This window comes from Papio anubis, chromosome 7 (assembly GCF_008728515.1).
Source record: "Papio anubis isolate 15944 chromosome 7, Panubis1.0, whole genome shotgun sequence".
NCBI classification, from domain to species: domain Eukaryota; kingdom Metazoa; phylum Chordata; class Mammalia; order Primates; family Cercopithecidae; genus Papio; species Papio anubis.
In genome coordinates, this window is record NC_044982.1 from 121,406,586 (window position 1) to 121,430,416 (window position 23,831).

General features: G+C 40.0%; 1 protein-coding gene across 14 annotated transcripts in view; it reads right to left on the reverse strand.

The window, feature by feature from the left end:
• The window catches only part of MAP2K5 (mitogen-activated protein kinase kinase 5), a 274,973-nt gene that overhangs the window by 43,191 nt on the left and 207,951 nt on the right, over window positions 1-23,831 (reverse strand). For 11 of the 14 annotated variants that reach the window (XM_021941782.1, XM_021941781.2, XM_021941778.1 and 8 more), the window contains 2 exons: window positions 7,682-7,743; window positions 4,664-4,709 (listed from right to left, as the gene is read on the reverse strand). The exons of 2 other annotated variants lie outside the window; for them this stretch is intronic. In XM_021941782.1, the coding sequence (XP_021797474.1) occupies window positions 4,664-4,709; window positions 7,682-7,743 (108 nt within the window). Of the gene's footprint in view, window positions 1-4,663; window positions 4,710-6,297; window positions 6,959-7,681; window positions 7,744-23,831 lie in introns of those variants that run through there. One more of the 14 variants, XM_021941780.2, reaches the window with a different exon arrangement.

The window sequence follows — 23,831 nt, forward strand, 5'->3', positions numbered from 1 at the left end:
AAGTGGCCTAGATAAAGTATTAGCCAGCGATTGATCTCAAACCGGGATGCTGCTTCTTCTGACCTGATTACTTACTATGCATAGATTCCATTAAATAGAGCTTAGACACGGAAAGCTTCTGGAAACACTCTAAATGCATAGAAAGATCTACCGTACTCTGAGCCCAAATTGTAACTGTGTGGGTGCCCACAGCCCACACCTTCCCTGCTCAAGTTAAGGCCCACAGACAGGCTAAGCAGGGAGGTTAAAGGGCTGCCTGACGCTGGTGCAAAGCCCTGCTGAACCCCACAGAAAGCACCCCACTCCCACCCCCAAGCAGGCACTTTCCTGCGGAGTGAACACCTCCCTCCCTACAGTTAGCTCCTGGCCAAGTAACTCTCAAGGACAGAAGCAAAGGAGCTTAACAATCATTGAGGGTCAGGGTCCCCTTTGAAAAATGAAACAGTCATGAATTCCTCTTTTTGGATGAAAAGGCACATCTCCACATGCATAGATAACTTTGGATGTAATTTCTGGGGCTCTGACTTCCTAAAGTCACAGACCATTGGTCAAGGGCTGCCCCCTCGGTTTTGCATATAAACTGAAGTGGAGAGGGGACGGGGAGTTGGCTGAGGTTACACAGTGAAGGGATATGGTGGAGGTTCTCCCTGCTAAGTCACATCCTGACCTTAGCTACCAAGTAATTCTGAAGGAAGATTAATTCCTCAGAAAGAATTCCTTGTGGTTTAGAGAAGCAAATCGTGTATACAGTAATGTCTCACATATCCCTTTTATTTCAAAATATTTAAACACAGAAGTTGAATAGCAAAACCAACCTGAATGCCCATCTTAATGCTCTCATCTTAGGCTGTCTTTGTTCCTGAGTTTAAGGGTCTGATTTTTATGTTTTAGGATCCTTCATTTTGATTATTGACAATTAAGGGAAATTTCTCTACCATCTTTGCACTATTGCTCTCTCCCTTCTTGCTGCAGTCCTACCAATCCTTTCCGACTGGCAAGGGGCTGGCTTTTTCCCACATAAGCCATGGAATCCCTGCATTGTCTGAAGCCTGCTGAGCATTCTGTCTGCTACCTCCTCAGGGTCTCCACTGTCTGAAAATTTGTCCCTAAGTTTATTGGTCCCAGTTCACAGAGCTGGGGCAGCACTGACACAGGTCTTTCCTGTGAGTTGCAGCAGTGTGATTTAAAAGCAGATTCTTTAACAATGGAATCATTATCACAGGAAAAGAATTGGAGGTGGAGGTGGAGGTGGGGGTGGGGTTCTACCTGCCCGGTGTCGGCATGCTGAATGTTCTTGGCTGCCTACATGCTTACTTTACCTTTAAAGCAGGGTTTTCAAAGATGAGGGACACAACTTTTCAAAGATGAGGGACCTTCCTATACATGAATGGCAGTCCATTCAAGATAATTCACTCAAGAAAAAAGATCTATGTGGATGGGTGTGCTGTTTCCAGGGTTCCTTCTACAGAAGTGGAATGTCTTGAGATTGCCCAGCTGGTGGTGAATATGTTGCCTATTTGAACTCCACCAGGTCAATGTCGAAGGGGTTTCTGTTCCAGCAGGCACTAGAGGCTTCACATTGCTCTGAAAATGTCTGAGACCGAGATATACTTATGCTTTGCCCATCCTGTTTCCTTTGCCTGGAATGGCCCCTTCAAAGCTATTAAAATTCACTTCATCCTCCAAAGGCCCCTTTCAAATGCTACCTTCTCTACCCAGTTTTTCCTCATTTCCCCAAATGGATCTCCACAGAACTCTGCAGTTCTTTTATAATAGTTACTTCATTCTAGTTATCTGTATACTTACTATAGCCCGAAAACACTATCTGTGTGGCTTCCTCTACTTTATATCTTCTGCTGAATCTAGAACAAGACTGTGTACAGTGGTCTATCAACTACCAAATTCAATTATTTACTGGGTTCTGAGATCTCTTAGGATGCTGTAGATGCTGATGATAAAACTTTTGAGAGAACTTCTGACGTAGCTTAATGGCTACATGCCAGAAAACCACAGCAGCCCAAATGTATCCTGGCCTCCTCAAAATGTGGGCATTAAATGAGTTTCTTGGTCCAACTTTAAAATACTTTCACTTAGGATATAAAAACCGAAAACTATCGTAAGAACAACCACACCAAGTGGAGGGCATAAAATAACTAAACAACTAAATGAGTTCTAACAACGAGATTTAAATGGTCTCCAAATTCCAACCTTGAGTTTTACACTCATCTTTAAGACTCACATGGTCAAAAACTGCCAAGATGATGATTTTATGACTCGATAAGGGGTATTCTGGTATAAACAGTGACCCTACCACCTAAGTGTCCACTCTGCATTGCCCAGACCCAGGAGTAAGGGTGATCTGGCCCACCAGTCCTATATTCTGATTTACTTAGGCTGGGATTTGCTGTGTTCGCTGGTCAAGGTCACATCTGGAGTTCATATAAGAGTTCCCAAATAGTGAATTTATAACTTCCAGTATTTCCAGCTGCCCATCTCTAATTTTCTTTCTTTGATTTGGAAATGGAGGCCTACAGGGAAACCTTGACAATCCTGCAGACCTCACATCTGAAGCGGCCCATGCAGCCCATGCTGGTACCCTGCTGGCTGGAGTAACCGTGCTTGGGAGATAAACTGCTCTTTTTGTGAAAGGCACAGGCCCCCACCCAGAGTGACAAATGGGCTCTACAGTTCATGCATTCCAGAGGAGGCTCTCGGCTTCCAGATGGGAGCACCATCAAATAGGTTGTAGGCGGGGGAGAAAAGGAAAAATTAAAGCCATTAATATGCTGGAAGGAATAAAGAGGCTGGTTCCTTAAGATTGGGCCCCAGGATGTGGCTCAGGTTCCTTAAGACAAAAGAAAACCCACTTTCTTTCCCATCCCCTATTGGGCCCAGTTTTTGCCCAAAGTCCAGGCAGGGCTCACTCTCTGACCACAGCAGCTTCACATATAGTCTATTGTTCCTTGCCTCCTCACTGAGCCCTGCCAAAGCAGTGGTGCCTCACCACTGCTATACCTCTGGGAATGCATTCATTTAAAATCAAACAGTGAGCAGTACTAGAAATAATGTTAAATTAAGTATGGAATGGTGCTTCCTGTGACTACATTTTTCATTGTATTTTATTGATTTATTGATATTTATTAATTAAAAATGTGGGACAGCACACAACAGGGTGTAGAGTTGTAAAGAGATATATCTAAATACCTATGTTCTCTCTCACACACACACACACACACACACACACACACACACACACACAGCACTTGCTTTCAAGGCACTGAAAGTACTCACCCTTTAGCCTTGTCTTTATGATGTGCCACCCTGGAGTGGTGTTCCTTACCAATATATACATCCATATACATTTATGGGTGTATGTGTGATCTGCAGATGTTTTATTTATAAGTGGCCAACTCATTGCAGCATTGAAACATGCATTTACAAACAAATATCTGTTTTATGAAATGTTATTCCTTTGTTTTAATAGCTGAGCTATCCAGCCATAGCACAATAATACACAAGGTAAATGGGTCTCCATCTCTAGAACCTGTTCCAAGCTTTCTCAAATGTGACTAACTGCAAGAATTTTCCAACCATCAAAGAGACCAAAAAAAGAGACCAGTTTATTCTAGATATGAAACCTGCAGAGTTATAAATTGCAGAGGTTTTTAGGGGTGATCTTTAACTTGAAACTACCCTGAAAACTGAGATTTTGCTCTAGGGAACACGAAGGAGGAAAGTACCTTCCTGAAAAGCATTCATGATGCAAAAAGGAAACGTATTGTTATTTTACATTCAAGGATGAAATCCATATTATACAGAAGTTGGGGCACTGAAACTGTTTATTAGGTTGGAATACAAAGGATGAAAACCTCTGAACTGGTATCTGTAAAATGTGTATTATTTAAAGAAAGTGAAAGAAAATTGGTAGGAATTTGCTCTGACTGTAGAAATCTAAAGGCAGGGAATGGTATGCAAAACATTAGACAGAACAGACTATAATTATTATTTACTAATGCTCGATCCTAACGTTATTCTAACAGCTTGTGCATTGTCAAATCAACAATCTGCACTAAATAAATGACCATTTGGGAATTGTTAGGAGCATCTCTGTTCCTCTCCCTGCTTGACTAAAAACTGTCATTTGCAATCAAAGAAAGCTGCCTTGGAGCTGAGAACACAGCATTGGCAGCCTTGTAGCTGTCTCTTTCTGAGGAAAGACCAAAGATTCACATTAACTTGATCTTTTGCAGCCAGTCTGATTTCATTCTACATGAATCTAAGAGGACTCCATGCCACATTCAGAAATTTTTTGCAGAATTGCACTAAAAACTTATTGCACTGATGATCTTCTGTTACCAATCCTCTGAATTCTAAAAGGTTCAATAGCAAATGAGGATAAAGAGTAACCTACATTAAGTTTGTGACCCTTGATGAGGCAAATGAAAAGAGTTCTGCATTAACTTTCAAAAAGGTGGTGGGTTTTTAAAAAGTAAAAACTATTATCTGAGGATATGAGCTTCAAAAACATCTACCCAAATGAAGTAAATAATGTTGCCTTTTCAGAGCCTATGGCTGTTTTAAATTCCATTCTGGACTTTTAAACAGAATGTTAAACATAAATATATAACTGAGAATACTAATGTAACTAAAAAAATACACTTACCATCAATTCTTCAGGTGCTGGCCTTTCTTTTGGCTGTTTTCGCATACTATAGTGGAGAGAAAAAAACTGCTCATATTATCTGTGTCATTTGTATATTTTTGCTGTAATTTCTACCCATGGCTATTTGTACTGGAATTTGAATGTTTTCAAATTCATCATGTTCAATTCTCGGCCAAAGTATTAGCATATATTCCCTTTCTTTTATTTTTGTCTTTACTTAATCACATTTCTGGGGGACATTATGAGTAAGAAACAAAAAGTTTTTTTCTTACTTTTTCACTTAAAAAATATTTTGCAACACAATAAAGAATGAATTTAAACTAAATGTATCCTAATTCTACTTTTGAAGTTAATGTGAAAAAAGCAGCAATATTCTCTTATTGACTCAATTATCAATTTATTTCAAACTTAAATTTACGGAATAACCTTTTTTTTTTTTTTTGGTAATTGGGATAAGACAGTAAGGAAAGAAACATGACTGTAGAGTCAAATGAGAATACATCTCATTCTTTCACTATTACTCCAAATGACAAGAAGTATATAAAACAGGTCAGGAATCTAGATAATGCTACAAAATTACAAGTGGCTTGCTGTAGATTATCTTGACTTGCATTTGTTTTGGCAACAAGGCAAGTTGATAATTCATTAAACCACTGTGGGATAGCTAAATTTGTTTAAGCTGCTTAAAGAATCACATTCTTCATACAAAATATTTGTTTTCCATGCATTAGATATAATTAGTAGCTGTAACATGTACTTAGCTATGTGATGAAGCACTCACACATGGGATGAAGGTGACTGGGCAGCTGCCTACTTGATGACTGTATCTGTTCTAAACTCAGTGTCCATGGGATAAAGTCATGAAAAGAGATTGCTGCTTCTATCACTTGGAAAAATCACACAGATGCTTTTTTCTTTATATAAGGCATTCTTCTAACAAGCAAGAAGAAAACTCTTCACATAATCTCTGCATTTGCTGACAATACCTTTTTAAAAACAGATTTAATGATCATTTGGTAAACAAGAATCGGAGTTATGAACCATTAATAACATCGAGGACATTTGCCTTCCCTATAAATAACCATATGCACCTCTCAAATACTGCATCCATTAGCAACTAATTCAAGCTGTCTCGCCAGTGGAGTTGGTAACAGTCCTAATCTGACATTCCAAAGTAGCTGTATCTCTTGGGAAAACAAGGCTATTACCCACTATCATTTCTGTTTCGGCTTGACATCTGTGGAAATTTGAATACAGGTTATCCCTCCCTCTGTCTCCATAAAACTTTTAAATAATAGCTGATTAATTTTTTGGACAGGAGGGAGGTGAAGCCTTATCCACTTTTCTCCCTGCTGCTCAGACCAGCCCCACCCCCAGGTTGGTCTCAGACCACACAGCGAGATAAGATTAGCGCTGCGATCCTGTCACAGATCCAACATCTCCTCCAGAGCAGAGAGGGTGATGCCCAAACCAGGCGCTCCAGGCAGTAGAGGAATCGCATGGTTTGTGTTTCAATTTTTGCATTTCAAAATGAGGCATTACCATGTGTTTTAGGAATTCCATGTAAAGGAAATTAAGAGGGATATATATTTCTGGGTAACGGTTCTAACATCATTAAGGAGCTTTAAAACAGCTCAGGATTCCAGTGTTTAATCAATATGTATGCTTTTTTCCCAACATGGCATGCTTTGGAAATACAATGTTTTCAGAGTAAAAATAGTTTTTAAAAGCTACACTATATTATATAAGTATTTTAAATAAATAGAAACAGTGTTAATAAAATTTTTTTAATTGGGGAGAAAAATTTCTTCCCCACATATATTTTCTATGGAATATAAACTGTATGAGACATTTTTATTAAGAGGTAACATGTTACACTTAGTCAAAAAGGTGATAAAGCTTGACATTTATATTAAGGAATATTTCTTGGTTTCCCTTTAGCGTAATCATCAGACGGATCATGGTGGGAGGGGAAGGGGATGGCGCACAATGATTTTGGTTAGCAAGAATCCTGATAGCATTACTTTGCCACACCACAGAAACAAGGGTTTCTTTCGGTGGGGTCTGCCCATTCATTTTCCAGCAGTGGACATGACTCTGGGAGAATGAGGACTTTGGTGAAGGAGGGAAAGAAGACCAACGTAGTTAAGAAGGAGTTGCGGTTGGTTTTGTCTCCTGCTTTGAGGACGACGATTCCTATGTTCCTGAATTCCTCCTCTCTCCTGGGAAATTTCTCTGTGCTGGAGTGAGGGAGAGGGCAGGGGAATACCTTGGCCTCCCAAGGTCATATCAGTCCTGCAGGACGAGGGAAGAGGGAAATGATGGTGAAGGGGTAATAAAAGAAAGATGTGGTCTGCTAGGAGGAAAAAGGCAGAAGGCTGGCAAAGAATCTCCTTGGCAATAAAATGCTTGTTTCTCCAGGTATAAAATGACAAGGAGTTGCCTAGAGGCTCTGAGGGCCCCTGTGGCTCTTCTCAGTTCTTTAAGGGTTAAAGTGGGCTGAACTGTTTTCATAGTCTTCTAAATGTCAAATTTCATGAAATGGGACCCCAGTATTGTATTTAAAATACAACCAAAGATAAAAGTTATTTACTGAAAATCCGATGAATTAATAAACTATGCTGCTTCCACTAAGTGACAGACAGTTTTATGGGTAACTTGAGGTTACATTAATAAAAATAAGCTTTGTATGTCTGTTCAATAGGGGCTATAAAATTGTGTATTTCTTTTTTTAAAAAAAGGATGGCAACAGTATCTGTGCTTAAAGAAGTATCTTGACTTTCAGCAGTTTATTAAATCAGGAAAAAGGTTCTGAAGTATGCTTATGACCCTTTGTGTAAATAACGTTTACATAATTTAAACAATTTCTTCAGCTTTGCTGCCCCATCTGCCCAAGGCCCCCAAGTCCCTCCTGTCTCCAAAAGGAAGCAGGGAGAGCCATAAGGTCTCACGGAGCTGCCGAGTTAATGGCATGTATCATTTACATTGAGGGCATGGCATGTTTGTAAACGGGCTCACCACTGAGTGATGAAATGTACAAACGGCTCCGAGAACTCTCCAACTGGAAGGACGGGCGAATCCTGGGATGGAGGAAAAACATGTCACCAAAAGTCACAACAGTTCCTTCTCTTTCTTTATATTCCCCATCCACCCATGTGAAGGAGCAGTGTAAAGATGAATACAATGAAAATAAGGCCTCACTCAATTAAAAAGACTGTCTTCACCCTATTCCACACATTTAGGTAAAAATGCCAAATTTTAACCCACACATATTTTACAATGGTGAGAAACATGAGAGCTGAGAGAGAGGGGAGGTGAAAAAAGGACAATGATAGCCACAGGGTAGGAGAGAAGGTAGGGAAAGTGTAAATGAGAAATTAATGATTATTTAAGTAACACACAAATGGTCTTGTAATTAACAAAGAGCTGTGAAATTATTCTTGTGTTGACCTTTGTTTCTTTTACTGGATTTGCTATTTATTTACACTTTCCTTTTTACTTACATTTATTTGTATATTCAACTGCCCTTTACTGTTTGCCCCTAATAGAATAATTTGGATCAGATTTTTTTTTTTTTTTTTTTTTTTTTACTTTAATAGAAAGGCTTTTATAGGGAAAGCTGTTTCCTGAAAAGGAATTTCAGCCTATTTGCCAGTCTAGGCAGCCTCCTCATATGAGAAAGCCAGTGAATTAAGGATACAATGAAAAACTCCCAACTTGACCACCAACCAAAACTGGGATGGAGGTGGGAGTCAGTCAAAAAAGCAGAAAACCACACAGCAACAGACCACCACCACCACACGACACAGAGAGCAAACCTCATTACCGTTTGCAAAGGAAGGCTTTAAGAATTTAGGAGTTTTTCCAAGAATGACAGAGAGCGCCACTGTGTTTATAGTGTAACAGCTCAGGATGTAATGAAATTACACTGCAGAGTACTTTAACAGTCATCTCATTAGACCTACAGTTGGAACAAGAGAGCCACATAAAGTAGGCAGCTGCAAATGACTCCATTCTCATCTATTCTCATTTGCTATTAAAAATACCTTTCGGCGGCTTTTTTCCTCCCTGACATCCCTACACAAAGTGCCCTGCAAAGTATGATACATGCACCTATTTAAATTAACAAAGGAATGACTTATTTTAATCTCACTGTGCTTTGGAGTGCTTTGGCCATTTGGATGAGCAATATATCATTACATACAACCTTCCAGCGCTGCAGGCAAGAAACTCAGAGCATGCAGCATTTGGTGGGAGCCAAACAATTTCTCTAGCACACAACTGTGTCAAATGCATGCATGTATTCATTATTGAGAACGAGAGGAAATAGCTTTGATGTAGTGGAAAAAAGAAGATGATAAAAGCACCTCTGCAATATGCGTGTCATTATCAATGGTGGCAGATAGATACAATTGCACAGCCTCCTATGTGATTAGTAAATATACATATAATTGCTGTGGCCAATTATCAGAAAAATGAGATCGGTAATTACAAGACAGAAAATTAACTAGAACTCTTATTAAGGCTTTGTTTCCAATTCAAACAATTGGAAACTGCTGGATAATACAATTAAATCAAAGGAACTAAGGGGGTCAAGGCAGCCAAAAAACAAAACAAAAAACAAAACAAAAAACAAATAACAAAAAAACCCAAAGAGGCTATAAGAGAAGAAACATGAACAAAATGTTTCTTGGTTTTTGCATATCTGTCTTCTTTGAATTTAATCTATTCATGCAGAAGAAGGGATGGTTAGTAATTCTAAAATTAAAATTCTCATCAGTAGAGAAAGGCTAAGAGGAAAACAAAGGAAAAATGGGAGTGAAATAAAATCTTGCCAAGTTCAAAGGATTACATGCAGGCATTACATAGAGAGGACATGAAAAACGGGGGTGGATGTGTGGCTGATGAAACAGTCCACTCAAAAGAAACAAGACACGAAATAGCATGACAAGTCCTCAATAAAGGTATATAAAATGGCCACAGAAGTCCCATCGGTTTGAAGAGCAAAAATAAAACATGATATCAATTTCAGCTGCAGCCTGTTTTAGGAAAGCCATATATATCACCAAGCCTGTAAGATTCTACAAGGCCCAGTTCAAGAAATGACATTTTACTGTCTCAAAAACCATTAGTAAAAAGATAGTTCAAAGTCTGAGGTGTAAAAATTATGGACTCTGATCAGTGAGGAAGCTTCTCTAAGTCATCGTTTCATGGATTTCTTTTAAGGGTGTAGTACTGAAAGTACCTGAGTAGTAGTTGCTCTAAAATGCAATATTTAGGAAAATAAAAGCCTGCTATCTTAATGTGGTTCCATATTTACCAAGATGGTTAAAATTCTGGACTGGCTTTCTATAAAGATCTGGTATAAAACATGATGCTAATGTGGGCCTCTTCTCAAAGTATGATATCAAAAGTAAATTAATGAATTATAGACTAGCAACATGATGAAGAAGTCATGTAAAAACGGATGAGAAACAAAATGAGGAAATGTGACATTTTGCATGGGTAGTTAATTTTATTTAAGACCTGATATTGTAGCCTGTTAAGTTCCTCATATTATAAAACTAAGGAACACTGGGTGGTACCCATGAATAATTTATTTCACTTCCTAAAATGCCAGCCCAAATCGACTTTGCAGAACCACAGCGAGTGGATTCTCATCTCAGTGGTGCCTGGAAAGAATCACTCATTAAAGATGTGGGGGAAATTCTAATCTCACACGCACAATGCCAGATATTTATTTTTGTTTTAAAATCCATGTCTCCTGCATCCCTCAAGGGAGAATCTCTGAGATGCAGAAGACGGACTGGTAGGGGGATGGTGAGAATGCCACACATAAACACTGGGCAAAGGCACTTTCTGAGAGTCTCCAACTCCACACAAGTATGAAGGCTGTTAACACTCCAAAGGAAAGCAAATGAATATACCTGAGAGTGTCCTCTGCACTGCAGGACTTGACAGTATACTTTTCTCTTTTTAAAGCAAATACAATTACAAAGTTAGTTTTGATCAGGATGTGAAAGATCTCCAAGAACCTGCCTATTTTGTTATCTAATTCAAACATGTCAGGAGGGAGGCATACAGTAAATATGCGCTCCGGTTTCACTGTAGCTCACAGGAAGGGAAAGTACCTAGTCATCGGAGGGGTTCAGAGACTCTAGTAAAGCAGTTGCTGCTACATCCCAAAAATGCCCTTTATGAAATATGGGTTCTGGCAAGATGGAGAAATATATTTCAAAAATTTAAATGTGGGTTGAAGAAGCAGTTACACTGAATTCTCAATACTGGCTGACACTGACTCTAAATTGTTAATGAAAGTCACTCTCTTTAAGACCTTGGGTGCCATACTTCACCCAAAGGGCTTTTTTTTCAGATGCTTTTCCATTGAACTTCTAAGCACAGAGGTATAGAACGAAGCAGTGGACACAACCTTAACCAAAAGCCTCAATCTGAGAGTCTAGTCTCAAATCAACTTTAGAGTTCTGCTGAAGTGACACAAGCTGGTTCTTGTTATCAAGCAGGCAACTGTTACATAAAAACAGCTGCCATAAACCATTTTAGTAAGCAATTCTGGTCATCAAGGAGGACAGTCTCCAAGTCTCAGAGGTTTCAGTAACTACCTGGTCAGCCCCTTTCGCTAAACAACTGGAACACAAGCATGCAGCACGCTAGAGAACAGCGAAGGACAATAGGAAAAAGTTTGAGCGATGCCTTTGCCTTGTGAATAATGAACAGTTCAAGAAGGTCAACCCATTACAACTGAAACTGATTAATTATTAATTATGCACAATCTATGAGCAAAAGGACAAGTTCAGAATGCTTAATGTATGTTAACTTCAACTGGACTCTCTCTGGGTATTTTGTTATTAGCACTTGTCAGCAAGGTACTCAGGCATAAAAAAAGGCAAGTAGCAGAAAATGTGTGTGTGTGTGTGTGTGTGTGTGTGTGTACCTGCACACTCAAAGAGCTGGTGGAGGAGACAAGGCAGGAAGAGGTCCAATTCCAACCACAGCTGCTGCTAGTTCACTTACAGAGTAAGTGTGCCAATAAGTATATTTAGTGACCTTGAAAGCAGGCAGATAAGCTGGATATTCCAAACACAGAAATCATCAATGAGAAAAATGCTTTCAATATTCAAGGAATATTCTTTTTTTAAACTATAACGTATCTTGGCTTTAGAATAATCTGTGTTATTAATCTACCCTCCACCCTGCAACTCCCCACCCCAACACAAGTGCATGTAAAACTGGTAAAATCTGAATAAGATCAGTGGTTTGTGTCTTGTATCTACGACAATTTTCTATCTACAGTATAGATACTGTACTATACTTTTTTTTTTTTCAGATGGAGTCTCGCTCTGTCACCAGGCTGGAGTGCAGTGGCACGATCTCGGCTCACTGCAACCTCTGCCTCCTGGGTTCAAGCGATTCTCCTGCCTTAGCCTCCTGAGTAGCTGGGACTACAGGCGTGTGCCACCACGCCCAGCTAATTTTTGTATTTTTAGTAGAAACGGGGTTTCACCATGTTGGCCAGAACGATCTCCATCTCTTGACCTCGTGATCCACTGGCCTCGGCCTCCCAAAGCGCTGGGGTTACAGGCGTGAGCCACCGTGCCCAGTCGATACTGTACTATACTTACGAGATGTTACTGTTGAGGCAAACTGGGTGGAAGGTACACAGGATCTCTCAGTATTATTTCTTACAACTGCATGTAAATCTAAAAATTATGTCAAAATACAAAGTTTAAAAAGAAAAGGTAAGGGACAGGGACTATTTTTAAACAATTAGATGAGGCCTAGATTCTTAGTAGAACTCTGCTTTGTATAAGGGAGAACGCTGGCATAAATACTCAACTGGAAAAAAGTTAAGGGCCCTTTGCTTAAAAAAATATTCCTGAGGACTATATTTTTGCCTGTAATTCATAATTAAAGGTGACAGTGGGACCTGACAATAATGTGGTGATTAATTGAGACACTGATAAGGCATAACATAAAATACTGTGTAAAAATGATACAATCATTCATTATTCATTCATTCATTCAACAGCTTTTGTGGGCATCTACCATGTGGAATGCAATGAGCCTGGCATTGTGGAATCGCTGATACTTAATCCATATCCCCAAAGAATCTGTGTATTGTTCTGAGGGATAAGATGTGCACTCCTAATAACCAGCCCTGCAGGATGGAGGAAGTGGCCACATAAGAGTGCCAAAGCTGGGCACTCAGGATGAACAGGGGGGCACTGAGGTTTTGGTTCAGTTTGACTGGTAGAAGTGAGTTCACAAACGAGGGTCATGGGGAGTAAAGTAAAAGAGTCTGCAGCATGTGAGATACCTTATTTGCTCCTCTACTTTCTTCTTTCCTCTCTCCCAGACAGCACCTGAGGGTGGGAGGGACCTTGAATGTTGTAGTCTGGGTCCTGTTCCCTTCTCCTTATACAAAACAGACATTCCTTCAGACCTTATGCATACTGGCAGTAAAGCAAAGGAAGATAGGACAGCTTCTCAAAAATCGCAAGGCATTGGCTGCACTGGTGAATTCTGAGGTCAGTTGTACTGTGGTTGGATTAAACCAGCATGGCAAATTAAATGAAACATGGCCAGCCCTCTAACTTTTTTTAATAGCCCACTTCTAGACTTTGGTGTCAAGCCACCAAGCCAACAGGTGTTCAACATCAGAAAATCATCTGTAGTCTGACCAATATTGAGAGTCATGCTCTATATTTTAAAAGTAAATCTTTTAATTCATGTCTGACGTTCCTTTGGCCTGGCCCAACAATGTCTACTCTTAGGCACTGGGATTCATACTAATTGGCAAAGCTCTGTTGGATCACTGCATTCTATCCTCAGTGCTGGGATCAAAGATCATTTGTAATTCTAGGGGCTTCATGCCCGGCAGGATAGCGTTTTGCCTGTCAGATCCCAAATTGGTTTCTGATCCTCCACTGTTCACTGCCTTAGAGTAGCATCTTTATGAGACAACTGGCAGAACCCATAGGGCAAATCTGTACTTGCCTGGGGAGAAAACCGAGTTTGTTTTTAAAAAAGAAAAAATCTAAAAAACAAAAAAATGAAAACAACTGGACCCTCACCTCTAAGGATCTTCATAGAAGCTAATCTTCAAACCAAAAACGACCTGTCCAAGGTGTACACTAATGTGAGATTCTGGGAAATCAGCTACATTTTCATATTTTAAAGGTCCTCAGTGTTCATATCTGTACATACCTGCTGTAACAGAATGTAGACGGGGGGAGAGAAAAGCAGTCACATGTTATCAGAAGGAGAAAGGTGGGAAAGAGATGAATAGGTGCTCCTGGTCTGAGAATGAGTCTCGCTTAGAGTGAGTAGCCATAACTACATAGCAGATTGTATGAATTCAATCAATGCTTGTTAAAACATTGAGTTTATTTTAAAATGTGGCCACTCCATGAAGGAACAATCAGCATTTTGACTCTAAGTGTATTTTTGATTTCATGATGCAGACAGAACTGACCTACTTCTCGGGGTGTTATGAGGGAAAACATCAGGGTGAAAGCAAGGCTTTGAACTTAGGAAAGCTGGCAGATGACATACCAGAGAAGAAAGCCTCCAACCCTGCTCAGCTGGAGAACAGAAAGCCCGCCTTTTACTCATCCCACTCCACATCAAGTCTTGAGCAGAGAAAGTGAAAGATGATTCAATTTCCACACTGGGTCACCCCATGCTCTGGGCTGCCAGGTGTGACAAATTACATATGTGGGCATTTTGGTGTGAAGTTCTGTCCACTGGGTCTGGGCTGACAGTAGCAGCTCATTTAACTTGTCTCAGATGGGCCTGGAACCATGGGGTAAAGGCCTGAATTTTTGCCACTGAAAGGCCCATCCTATCCATAAACCCTTCAATCAAGGAGAACCAGCTGTTAGCCAAGTGAACATCACTACCAGATGGCTTATAAAAAACAAAATATAAACGAACAGGTCTAAAGGAATCTGTCTCTGGGTAACTGAAATTTGAGATTATAGAGATTTTTTTCCTATTTTCTTTTTCTCCTTAATGTGTTTTGGAAGTTCTTCAGTATTGGGATAAAAGAGAAGAGAAATGATCTTTGTCATTATTTGTCAAAATGGACTCTTCATTTAGTCTGCTTGTGTTTTTTTTGGTCATTTAAAAGATTTATATTTACTTAGAAATGTTGTAAACATATGGTAAAGATCTTAGTGTTTTATAACATTTCTTGAAAATAGGTGAGTGGAGAAACGGAAAACAGATTAATCTTTTAAACTGTATTTATAATTGCTTCCTTTCCAAAGCCAATGAACATCTTTTTTCTCTTTTTATTTTAGGTCTCTTTTTGGTCATCAGCCATAGTGCACAGCATTTTTTAGAGGTGCCTACAGGAACAGCACACACATACTCACACACTAACATCCACATACATCTCCCTTTTCAGTGGTTTAGTCAGAGCAGCAAAAAACGTACTTGTCTCATACCGAAGGGATTTCATTTACAAAAGTAAAACCTGTTATTGTCCTCTTTCTCTGCAGCCTCCCAGTGCATTTCTACTGCTTTTCATAAAACACTGCTGCAAATAATCAAGCATGACCACTGACATCCACAAGATTGAGTTTTAGGAACCATTAAATGAGCTCACCCTCGTGGGAAGTCTCCTGCTCAGGCTGGTCTAAAGGTAATTATTCAGCAATTCCTACCTGTGCTTTTACCTTGTTCCTGTATAGTGTTTGAATTTCATACACTGGTCAGGTCAACTTTTTTCCTCAAGAAAAGTCCAGCTATACATGTTTGATCCAGTACCTAAATTAGAATGTTAATATACACACTGGCATTTCACCTGGTTCTACAGAAGTGCTGATTAAAAGCAGTCTAAAAGGCAGATCATAAACTATATTAAAAACAAAAGAGAAAAATCTAGGAGAGAAAAAAACCCTTAATAGGTACCCAAATGAAAAAAAAAAATTGATCTTTTCATAGATAAAGAGTTAAGATGGAAACATCTGAACCACATCCACACACTGTTGAAGTACAAGAACCTGGCAGGTCCGTGTCCCGAAAAACCAGCAAGCCATAACACTATCAAGTCAGCCTCTGAGAACTCACTGTAAATCCAAAGTCCACATCACCATACTGTATGTCCTCCTGAATGTTCACTCGACTGTTAGTTAAAATAATTACTACCATTTGCCACCTGCACTGCCAGCTACAGATAAGGGGGGAAACAGAACTACCAGTGGCTGCATGTATGAGTGTTGGCTGTATTTGTCTACACATTTTTAAACAAATTCAAAGGCTGCTTCAGCTTCAATTCAAAGGCTGAGAATTATACATGAAACTGTGCATACAATAGACAGACAGAAGGGAATTTAAAGCTGGTTTAAGGAGACACTACACCAGTTTAAAATTAGTTACTATGAGGGGAACAAAGGGAAAGAGGGAGGGAGGGAAGAAGAGGAAATGAAAAAAATAGAACTACATACTGTGAAATGAACAAGTTCAGTTAGAATGTTCATCAGGATTTGGAAAATCATAATGCCATCTGCTACTCTGGACCTCAAAACATCAGGGATCTCGTGGGCCCAGACGTTTCCATTTCCAGGAGGAAGGAAGGAGCTTACACTCCCTGGAATGCTGCCTCCATTCTGGAATGGAGGCAACACCCCAGCCGACCAGTTTGGAATCTCTTTTGAGAACATTTGTACCGCTCACATACACATTTTCCCTGGTTTAGAGAAAATTAACAGCCGGCAAAACGATTACAGCAACTCGGCAGTGAAGCAGAGCAGTGCCCCCAGCCCAAGCTGCTGGGTAACTGACCCTGGCATCCAACTTGGGCTCAGGGTGTGTAGGTCCCATCATGGTGGATTAAATGAGCATTGTCCTATGGCTGGGTAAGACTTCACAATAGAGCAACACATGTTAAATGACAGCAGCCAAAACTGGCCCCACCAGGCAACTGCCCATTCACAGACCGCTATTCACAGGCCTCCACCACCAAGAAATTAATTCATTAATAATACATCAGGCTTCATGGACGATTCAAAGGAACACAAAGCTACTTGTTCAATGACTGCCTAAAGATGCAGAATTTTTTCTGGTTAAAAAATCCCCACAAATCTAATTGACTTACTAAATCAAAATTATGGGGATGTTTATGATAATATTTGGGTTAGTAAAAAAGAAGAAATGGATGAGGTCTATTGGCTGCATTCACTCAGTGCCACTTGGAAATAATAAAAATACAGATTTTTTTCAGCAAGTTAATAAAATATAATTTTATATAATTGTGTGTTTAAAAAAAATTTTTTTTTACTTCAAGTGACTTTGTACATCCTTCAGACTATGAAGAAAAAATTTTCTTATAACTTGTTTCTTCTGTAACATTTTGTACTCACTTCTTTCTTACTCCTCCCTTCTGACAACTCATAAATATGAATTAAATATAATTATAAATGAACAGAACATTAACTTTTGGATTACTGCTGTGTTTTGGTAGAATGTTAATGTCATTTCTAAAGAAACAGTTATTACCAATAGAAAAAGTAATTACTAAAGGAATCCTGGCCTTAATACTAACCTATTTTCAATTTTCAAACCAGCCAAACTGAATTAATTTAAACACACTGGACTTTTCAAAGAAGGTATCAGATTTCTAAAGATTGCCTTACATAAAAGAGGAATATCAGTTTTCAGGATCCCAACAATATATTCCCAACAATTTGAAACACAGGTCTAGCTGACAATACCGCTGAAAGGACAGGACCATTGTGTGCATATGGTTGTATTAACTTACTGAGTTTCTAATGCCTCAGTCATTAACTAACACAAGCTGCACGTACCATGAAATCCCACATCACAAAAACCTGTTTGTGGGAGTGGTTAGAGCTAGACACTGTGGTTGGACACTGTGGGTCTGCAGGTCCTGTCTCCCTTTAACCACCTGCAGTTATGTGCTATGACAGGAACAGGTCATCCTTGGGATGCTGGGAATAGGAGGGGGATGGTATTCCTTTTACTTCTTGCTAACTTCAGAAGCCAGAATCATGGTAAAGTCTCTCAGGTAAAAGATGAGTGGATATTAGTTCCTCTGAAGTTGGTTAATCCCATTTTTTTCTTTTTTTTTGAGAGACAGTCTCACTCTGTCATCCAGACTGGAGTACAGTAGCATGATCTTGGCTCACCGGAACCTCCACCTCCCAGGTTCAAGAGATTCTCCCACCTCAGCCTCCCAAGTAGCTGGGACTACAGGCACATGCCACCATGCTTGGCTAATTTTTGTATTTTTTTGTAGAGATGGGGTCTCACCATGTTGCCCACCCTGGTCTTGAACTCCTGAGCTCAAGTGATCTGCCTGCCTTGGCCTCCCAAAGTGCTAGGATTACAGGCGTGAGCCACCACGCCTGGCTTAACCTCACTTTTGAATTTCCAGGAGGTATTACTAGGCAATCATTCTTGCCATCAGCATCCCCCACCCCCCAGCACCAGCTATTTTCATAGCCCAGTGGCTTCTCAGGCACCCTGCCTAGGAATGAGTCATTCTACATGAATGATTTTTTTAAGATAACACATTTAAGGGCCAAACTTATTGTATTTCAATAGAAATCTTTCTAAAAGGATTCACATTCCTCCACGCCAAATTAAACAGAGTATGCAGAATAGAATTCAATTAACTGAAAGATGTGGGGTCATTCATATGAACAGCAAAACTGAACTGAGTTGCAAAATACCTATGACCTTTGAGCATGTCTGCAGTGCGAAGTTGTCTTCTTTCATTGCTTTATTAAAAATCTCTTCCTTTGATGCCAAAATGTTTAGTGGTCACTTTTTACTTTCTTCAAATCAATGACAGTATAATGTAAGGAGCCTTATCCTTTGATTGTCACTCAGTTTCCTTGTCTGTAAAATAGAGTGTGTGGGGAAAGAATGTGACATGGGGAAACACTGTGTAGACCACAAAGGTTAAGGTAGCCGGGCGCAGTGGCTCACGCCTGTAATCCCAGCACTTTGGGAGGCCGAGGCGGGCGAATCACAAGGTCAGGAGATCGAGACCATCCTGGCTAACAAGGTGAAACCCCGTCTCTACTAAAAAAAATACAAAAAATTAGCCAGACATGGTGGCAGGTGCCTGTAGTCCCAGCTACTTGGGAGGCTGAGGCAGGAGAATGGCGTGAACCCCAGAGGCAGAGCTTGCAGTGAGCTGAGACTGCGCCACTGGACTCCAGCCTGGGTGGCGGAGTGAGACTCTGTCTCAAAAAAAAGAAAAAAAAAAAAAAAAAGGTTAAGGCATCATATATTCTCTGTCACTTTTTGGATTTATATTTCTGAGGTCTTGAAAAAACAGGTGTTGAGATTTATGCATAAATGTCATTTGATGAATATTTACAAGAGCCTACAGGATGTTAGATGCGGTACTAGAAAGATAGAAATAAAATGTCTAGGAACTTAGAGTCTAGTTGTTAAATTCATAATTGAATCTGGAGCAGGAACGAATATGGTTTTGAATGAGGTGCTCGATGATCTCTCAAGAACAGAATCCTAATCATCTCATCCCTTGAACATGCCTCTTTCCGTGTGCCCCATCTCAGGAGGGTACCACCATGCACCTGACTGCCCAAGTCCTGTGATTCATCCCTGAACCTACCTCCCTACCCTCCCTTATAACCAGTTACTTACCAAATGCAGTTAGTTCCATCTCCTAAATACCCTTCAAACACACTAAGGCTGTCCTGATTAAACCCCTCCAATTTCTGATCAGAACTACGGCTTCCAATGTCCTTTCCAATCCATCTTCCACAGCTCTGCCACAGTGATTTTTCTAAAACACAAATCTGGCTACGTTGATCTCTTGCTTAAAACTCTTTCAGTCTCCCCATCCTCCCTCCCCTACAAATATCTCTCAGCATGGGGTATAAAGATCCTTCAAAATGTGGCCCTTGGTTCATCTTGTAATACTTGCCCAAACACCCCAGCCATACTGAACCCCCTGCAGGGGCCTCAGATCTCTCCAAGGCTAACTCTTATTGGCTATCCTTCAGTCTCGTCTCTTCTACAGAGCTTCCCTGGTAGCTCCCGTCTCCTCCACTGAGTTGTCTCCTCTGTTTTCCCAGCGCCTTGGCCACACTTTAATGATAGAATTTATATGGCTACAAACATCGTTAAATACCACATCGTAAATACCCATTTATGTGAGTGGTTGAAATGACAGTCACTGTCCTCTGAGAGCCCAGGCCATCGTCTCATACCACTTACACTACCTGCAGTTTAGTGATCTACATATACGACTGTTTACTTGTCTGCCTCCCTAATAGAGTAGCGGCTCTTGAATGGTGGCAAGAGCATCTTATTCACTCTCCATTCCCAGTACCTAGCTCTGGGATTAACACAGGTTTACAGAATGACTTTTGGGCTATCATCAGTGGTTTCCAAACTATAATCTATGGAACTCTTAGCTCTCTTATGCAGGTGTGTGGGAAAGGGGGTGGAGATCTAAATCTCCCATCCTCTGGCCAAATCAAAATAGCTTCATGTTCATCTATTTTATAGGTTGGGTTTTTGAGCAACATAAAGGGGTCAAGCGCTTTTAGAAATGTGTGAAAATCAACTACTGTACCAATGGGAAGATACAATCTGATTTGCAAATGTCTTTTAGAAATACTATTTTTTATGCAAATAAAAACCACAATGAAATGTCAACTCATATTTTGTTAGGATGGCTATTATAAAAAAGTCAAAAGGTAACTAGGGATGGTGAGGATGTGGAGAAAAGGGAACCCTTATACACTGTTCATGGGAATGTAAATTGGTACAGCCATTATGGAAAAACGGCACGCAGGAGGTTCCTCAAAAAACTAAAAATAGAACTACACTATGATTCAGCAATCCAACTTCTGGGTATATATCTAAAGGAAATAAATCACTATCCTGAAGAGACATCTGCACTGCCATGTTCACTGCAGCATTATTCACAATAATCAAGATATGAAGACAACCCAAGGATCAGTCAATAGATGAATAAAGAAAATGTGGTATGGATACACACACCAAAATGGAATCTTACTCAGCCTTAAAAAAGGAAATCCTGTCATTTGCAACAGCATATGAACCTGAAGGTTCAGACAGATGAACGTGCTAAGTCAGTCAGACACAGAAACACAACAACTGCATGATCTCACTTAATATGTGGAATCTAAAAGAGTTGAACTCACAGTAGCAAAGTAGAAGAGTGGTTACCAGGGGCTTGGAGGGTGGGGGAAATGAGGAGGTGTTTGTCAAAGGGTACAAATTTACTTTTATAAGATAAATATAGCATGGTGATTTTAGTTAATAATCCTGTATTATATATTTAAAATTTGCCAAAGGAGTAGATTGTTAAGTGTTATCACCACACACACACAGACACATACACAGTAACTGTATGTGGGGTTGGATATATTAGCTTGATTGTGGCAATCCTTTCACAATGTATATGTTTATCAAAACATCACATTGTACACCTTAAATACATACACTATTTGTTAATTGTACCTCAATAAAGCTGGGGAAAAATATAACTTTCACATTCCACAAGGCACAACTGTATTCAAAACTTACGTGTATCTTTACTTTGTCTCTTATTTCTTTCTTCTTGTTCTTGATCAAAGAAAGCAGCATAAGAAGAGGGTGAGAGAGAGAAAATGTTGCCATATAGGGGCAGTCTCCTTCAATCAGGAACAGGTGGTTTATCCTAGAGTTTATTTGGAATGCATATGATACTCAAAACACAGTGTCCCTTGTAGGAGCACTGTAATAATGCCAGGGTTCTGGGCCAACAGAGAGGTAGCACTGTGGCAAGCCACAGCTCTAGGAAGAGGCCTTTGTGCCTAGTGTGGGGGAGAGATGCTGGCTTTCTCCATTAGGTTTGAGAAGGACTAAAGTAGATTTGCTTAAGATGGAAACAGACTTTCTTGACAAAACCCCCTGAATTCAACAGCTCATCATTACAAAATCCCACTTATAAAAGTGTATGTCTTCTGCAAGTTCTTATGACTCTAACCATAAAACTTAATGAAGACATAAGAGAGCCTCCACTATTTACTTATCTGCCTGGCTGGCATATGCACATCATTATGGTGGTGCTAAAAAGAATCATTATTAATAGAGACAGTCATCTACCCTACCAAACACCTGGACTCACAAGAGGCCTCACATGGACTCTCCACTTGGACGTGGCTCCCCTGATGCTTTCTAGAAATGCTAGTGAAGATGACCAGTGGTGGAAGGAGGCACTGTTTGATGCCAGCCCAGCCTGGATGCTCAGTGAAGAGGATGGAAGTTAACCACATGGCTAGACACTTCTACCTATGTGAGTCAGGGTGACTAAGGGGCAGCTAACATTTCTGTTCTAGAAGAGGGTGACACTGAACAAAGTGGGATGAGAAAATGGAGGCCTGGGAAAGGGAGGAGAAAAATGAGGGAAGAGCTTCCTTTATAACAATATCACTAAAAAGCCTCTAAAGGCCGGGTGTGGTGGCTCACACCTGTAATCTTAGCACTTTGGGAGGCTGAGGCGGGTGATCACTTGAGGTCAGGAGTTTGAGACCAGCCTGGCCAACATGGTGAAACACCATCTCTACTAAAGACACACAAAAAAATTAGCTGGGCATGGTGGTGTACACCTGTAATCCGAGTTACTTGGGAGGCTGAGATGGGAGGATTGTATGAACCCAGGAGGCGGAGGTTGCAGTGAGCCAAGATTGTGCCACTGCACACTTTAGCCTGGGCAAACAGAGCAAGACTCCATCTCAATCAATCAATCAATCAATCAATCAATCAATATTTAATAGCTAGCTTCTAAGATTCTCCCTCAGTCTCATTTCTCCTACTACCCATCTCAATAGAACTGTCTTAGAAAAAAATACAGATCTCAACATGTCAGACCTTCCAATCATCTCCCTTGGCTACAGGGCAACACCTACGCTTTTTGGTACAGCATTTGAGATGCTCCCTGTATTTTTTTCTAGCTTCTCTTTGGGCCAACTATTCGTCTTCAAAACTGCCTCACACTTAGACACCTATGGTTGTGTCCCTCCCTCTGCTGGGACAATCTTCTCCCCACTTTCATTTTGTGAATATCAAGGTATTTCCAAAGCCCAGCTCAAATATCATCTCCTCTCTGATGCTTTGCTATCTTCCCACATCTTCCAACCTTGCACAGCACTGTTTACATGGCTTTATTATCGTTTTTAACATAATGAATCAAATCTATTTTATGAGTTTGTCTTCCACTAGATCATGAAGTCATCCAGCACAGGGATTTATCCCGGCACCTGGTAGAGATCACGACCCAAGCAGGAGCTCAATAAATGTCTCTTGAAGTAAATAAAAATACAAATTTTTCTAGCTGTGGTAGTCTTCTATGAAATGGAATGTGGTTTAAGAGTGTCTTTTCTTTTCTTCTGCTGAAGCCCATCCTATCCAGCCAAGCAACTAAACTCAGGCCATCACAGAGAAACTCTGCTTTCTATTTTTCTCTTTGACATTGAAAATTTAGAGACAATTCACAAAAAATAAAATTCACCCTTTTAAAGTAACAACCCAGTTCCAAAATATTTCTACCACCCTAAAAAGAAACCTTGTACCTATGATAGTCATTCTCAATTCCCTTCTCCCCTCCAGTCCCTGGCAATCACTAACTCATTGACTTCCTGTCTCTATGGACTTCCCTATTGTGGACATTTCATAGAATATGTGGCTTTTGGTGTCTGATTTCTTTCATTTAGCATGTTTTCAAGGTACATTCATATTGTAGCATTTATCAGTACTTCATTCCTATTTATGGTCCAATGTGAACTTCTGGATTCTTTTCTACATTTGGGCTATTATGAATAATGCTGCTATGAACGTTCATGTATAAGTTTTTATGCGGACATATGTTTTCCATTCTCTTGAATGAGTATTTACCTAGAGGTGGAACTGCTCAGTCATATAATTGTTCTATGTTTAGCTTTTTGATGAATGGTCAAGCTGTATTCCACAGCAACCATGGAACCATTTTACATTCCCACTAGCAATTTATGTGGGTTCCAATTTCCCCACATTCTTGTCACCACTTGTCATTTTCTGTTTTTCTTTTTTTCTTTTTTTTTTTTTTTATTACAGCCATCCTAGTGGGCATGAAGTAGTGTCTCATTGTGGTTTT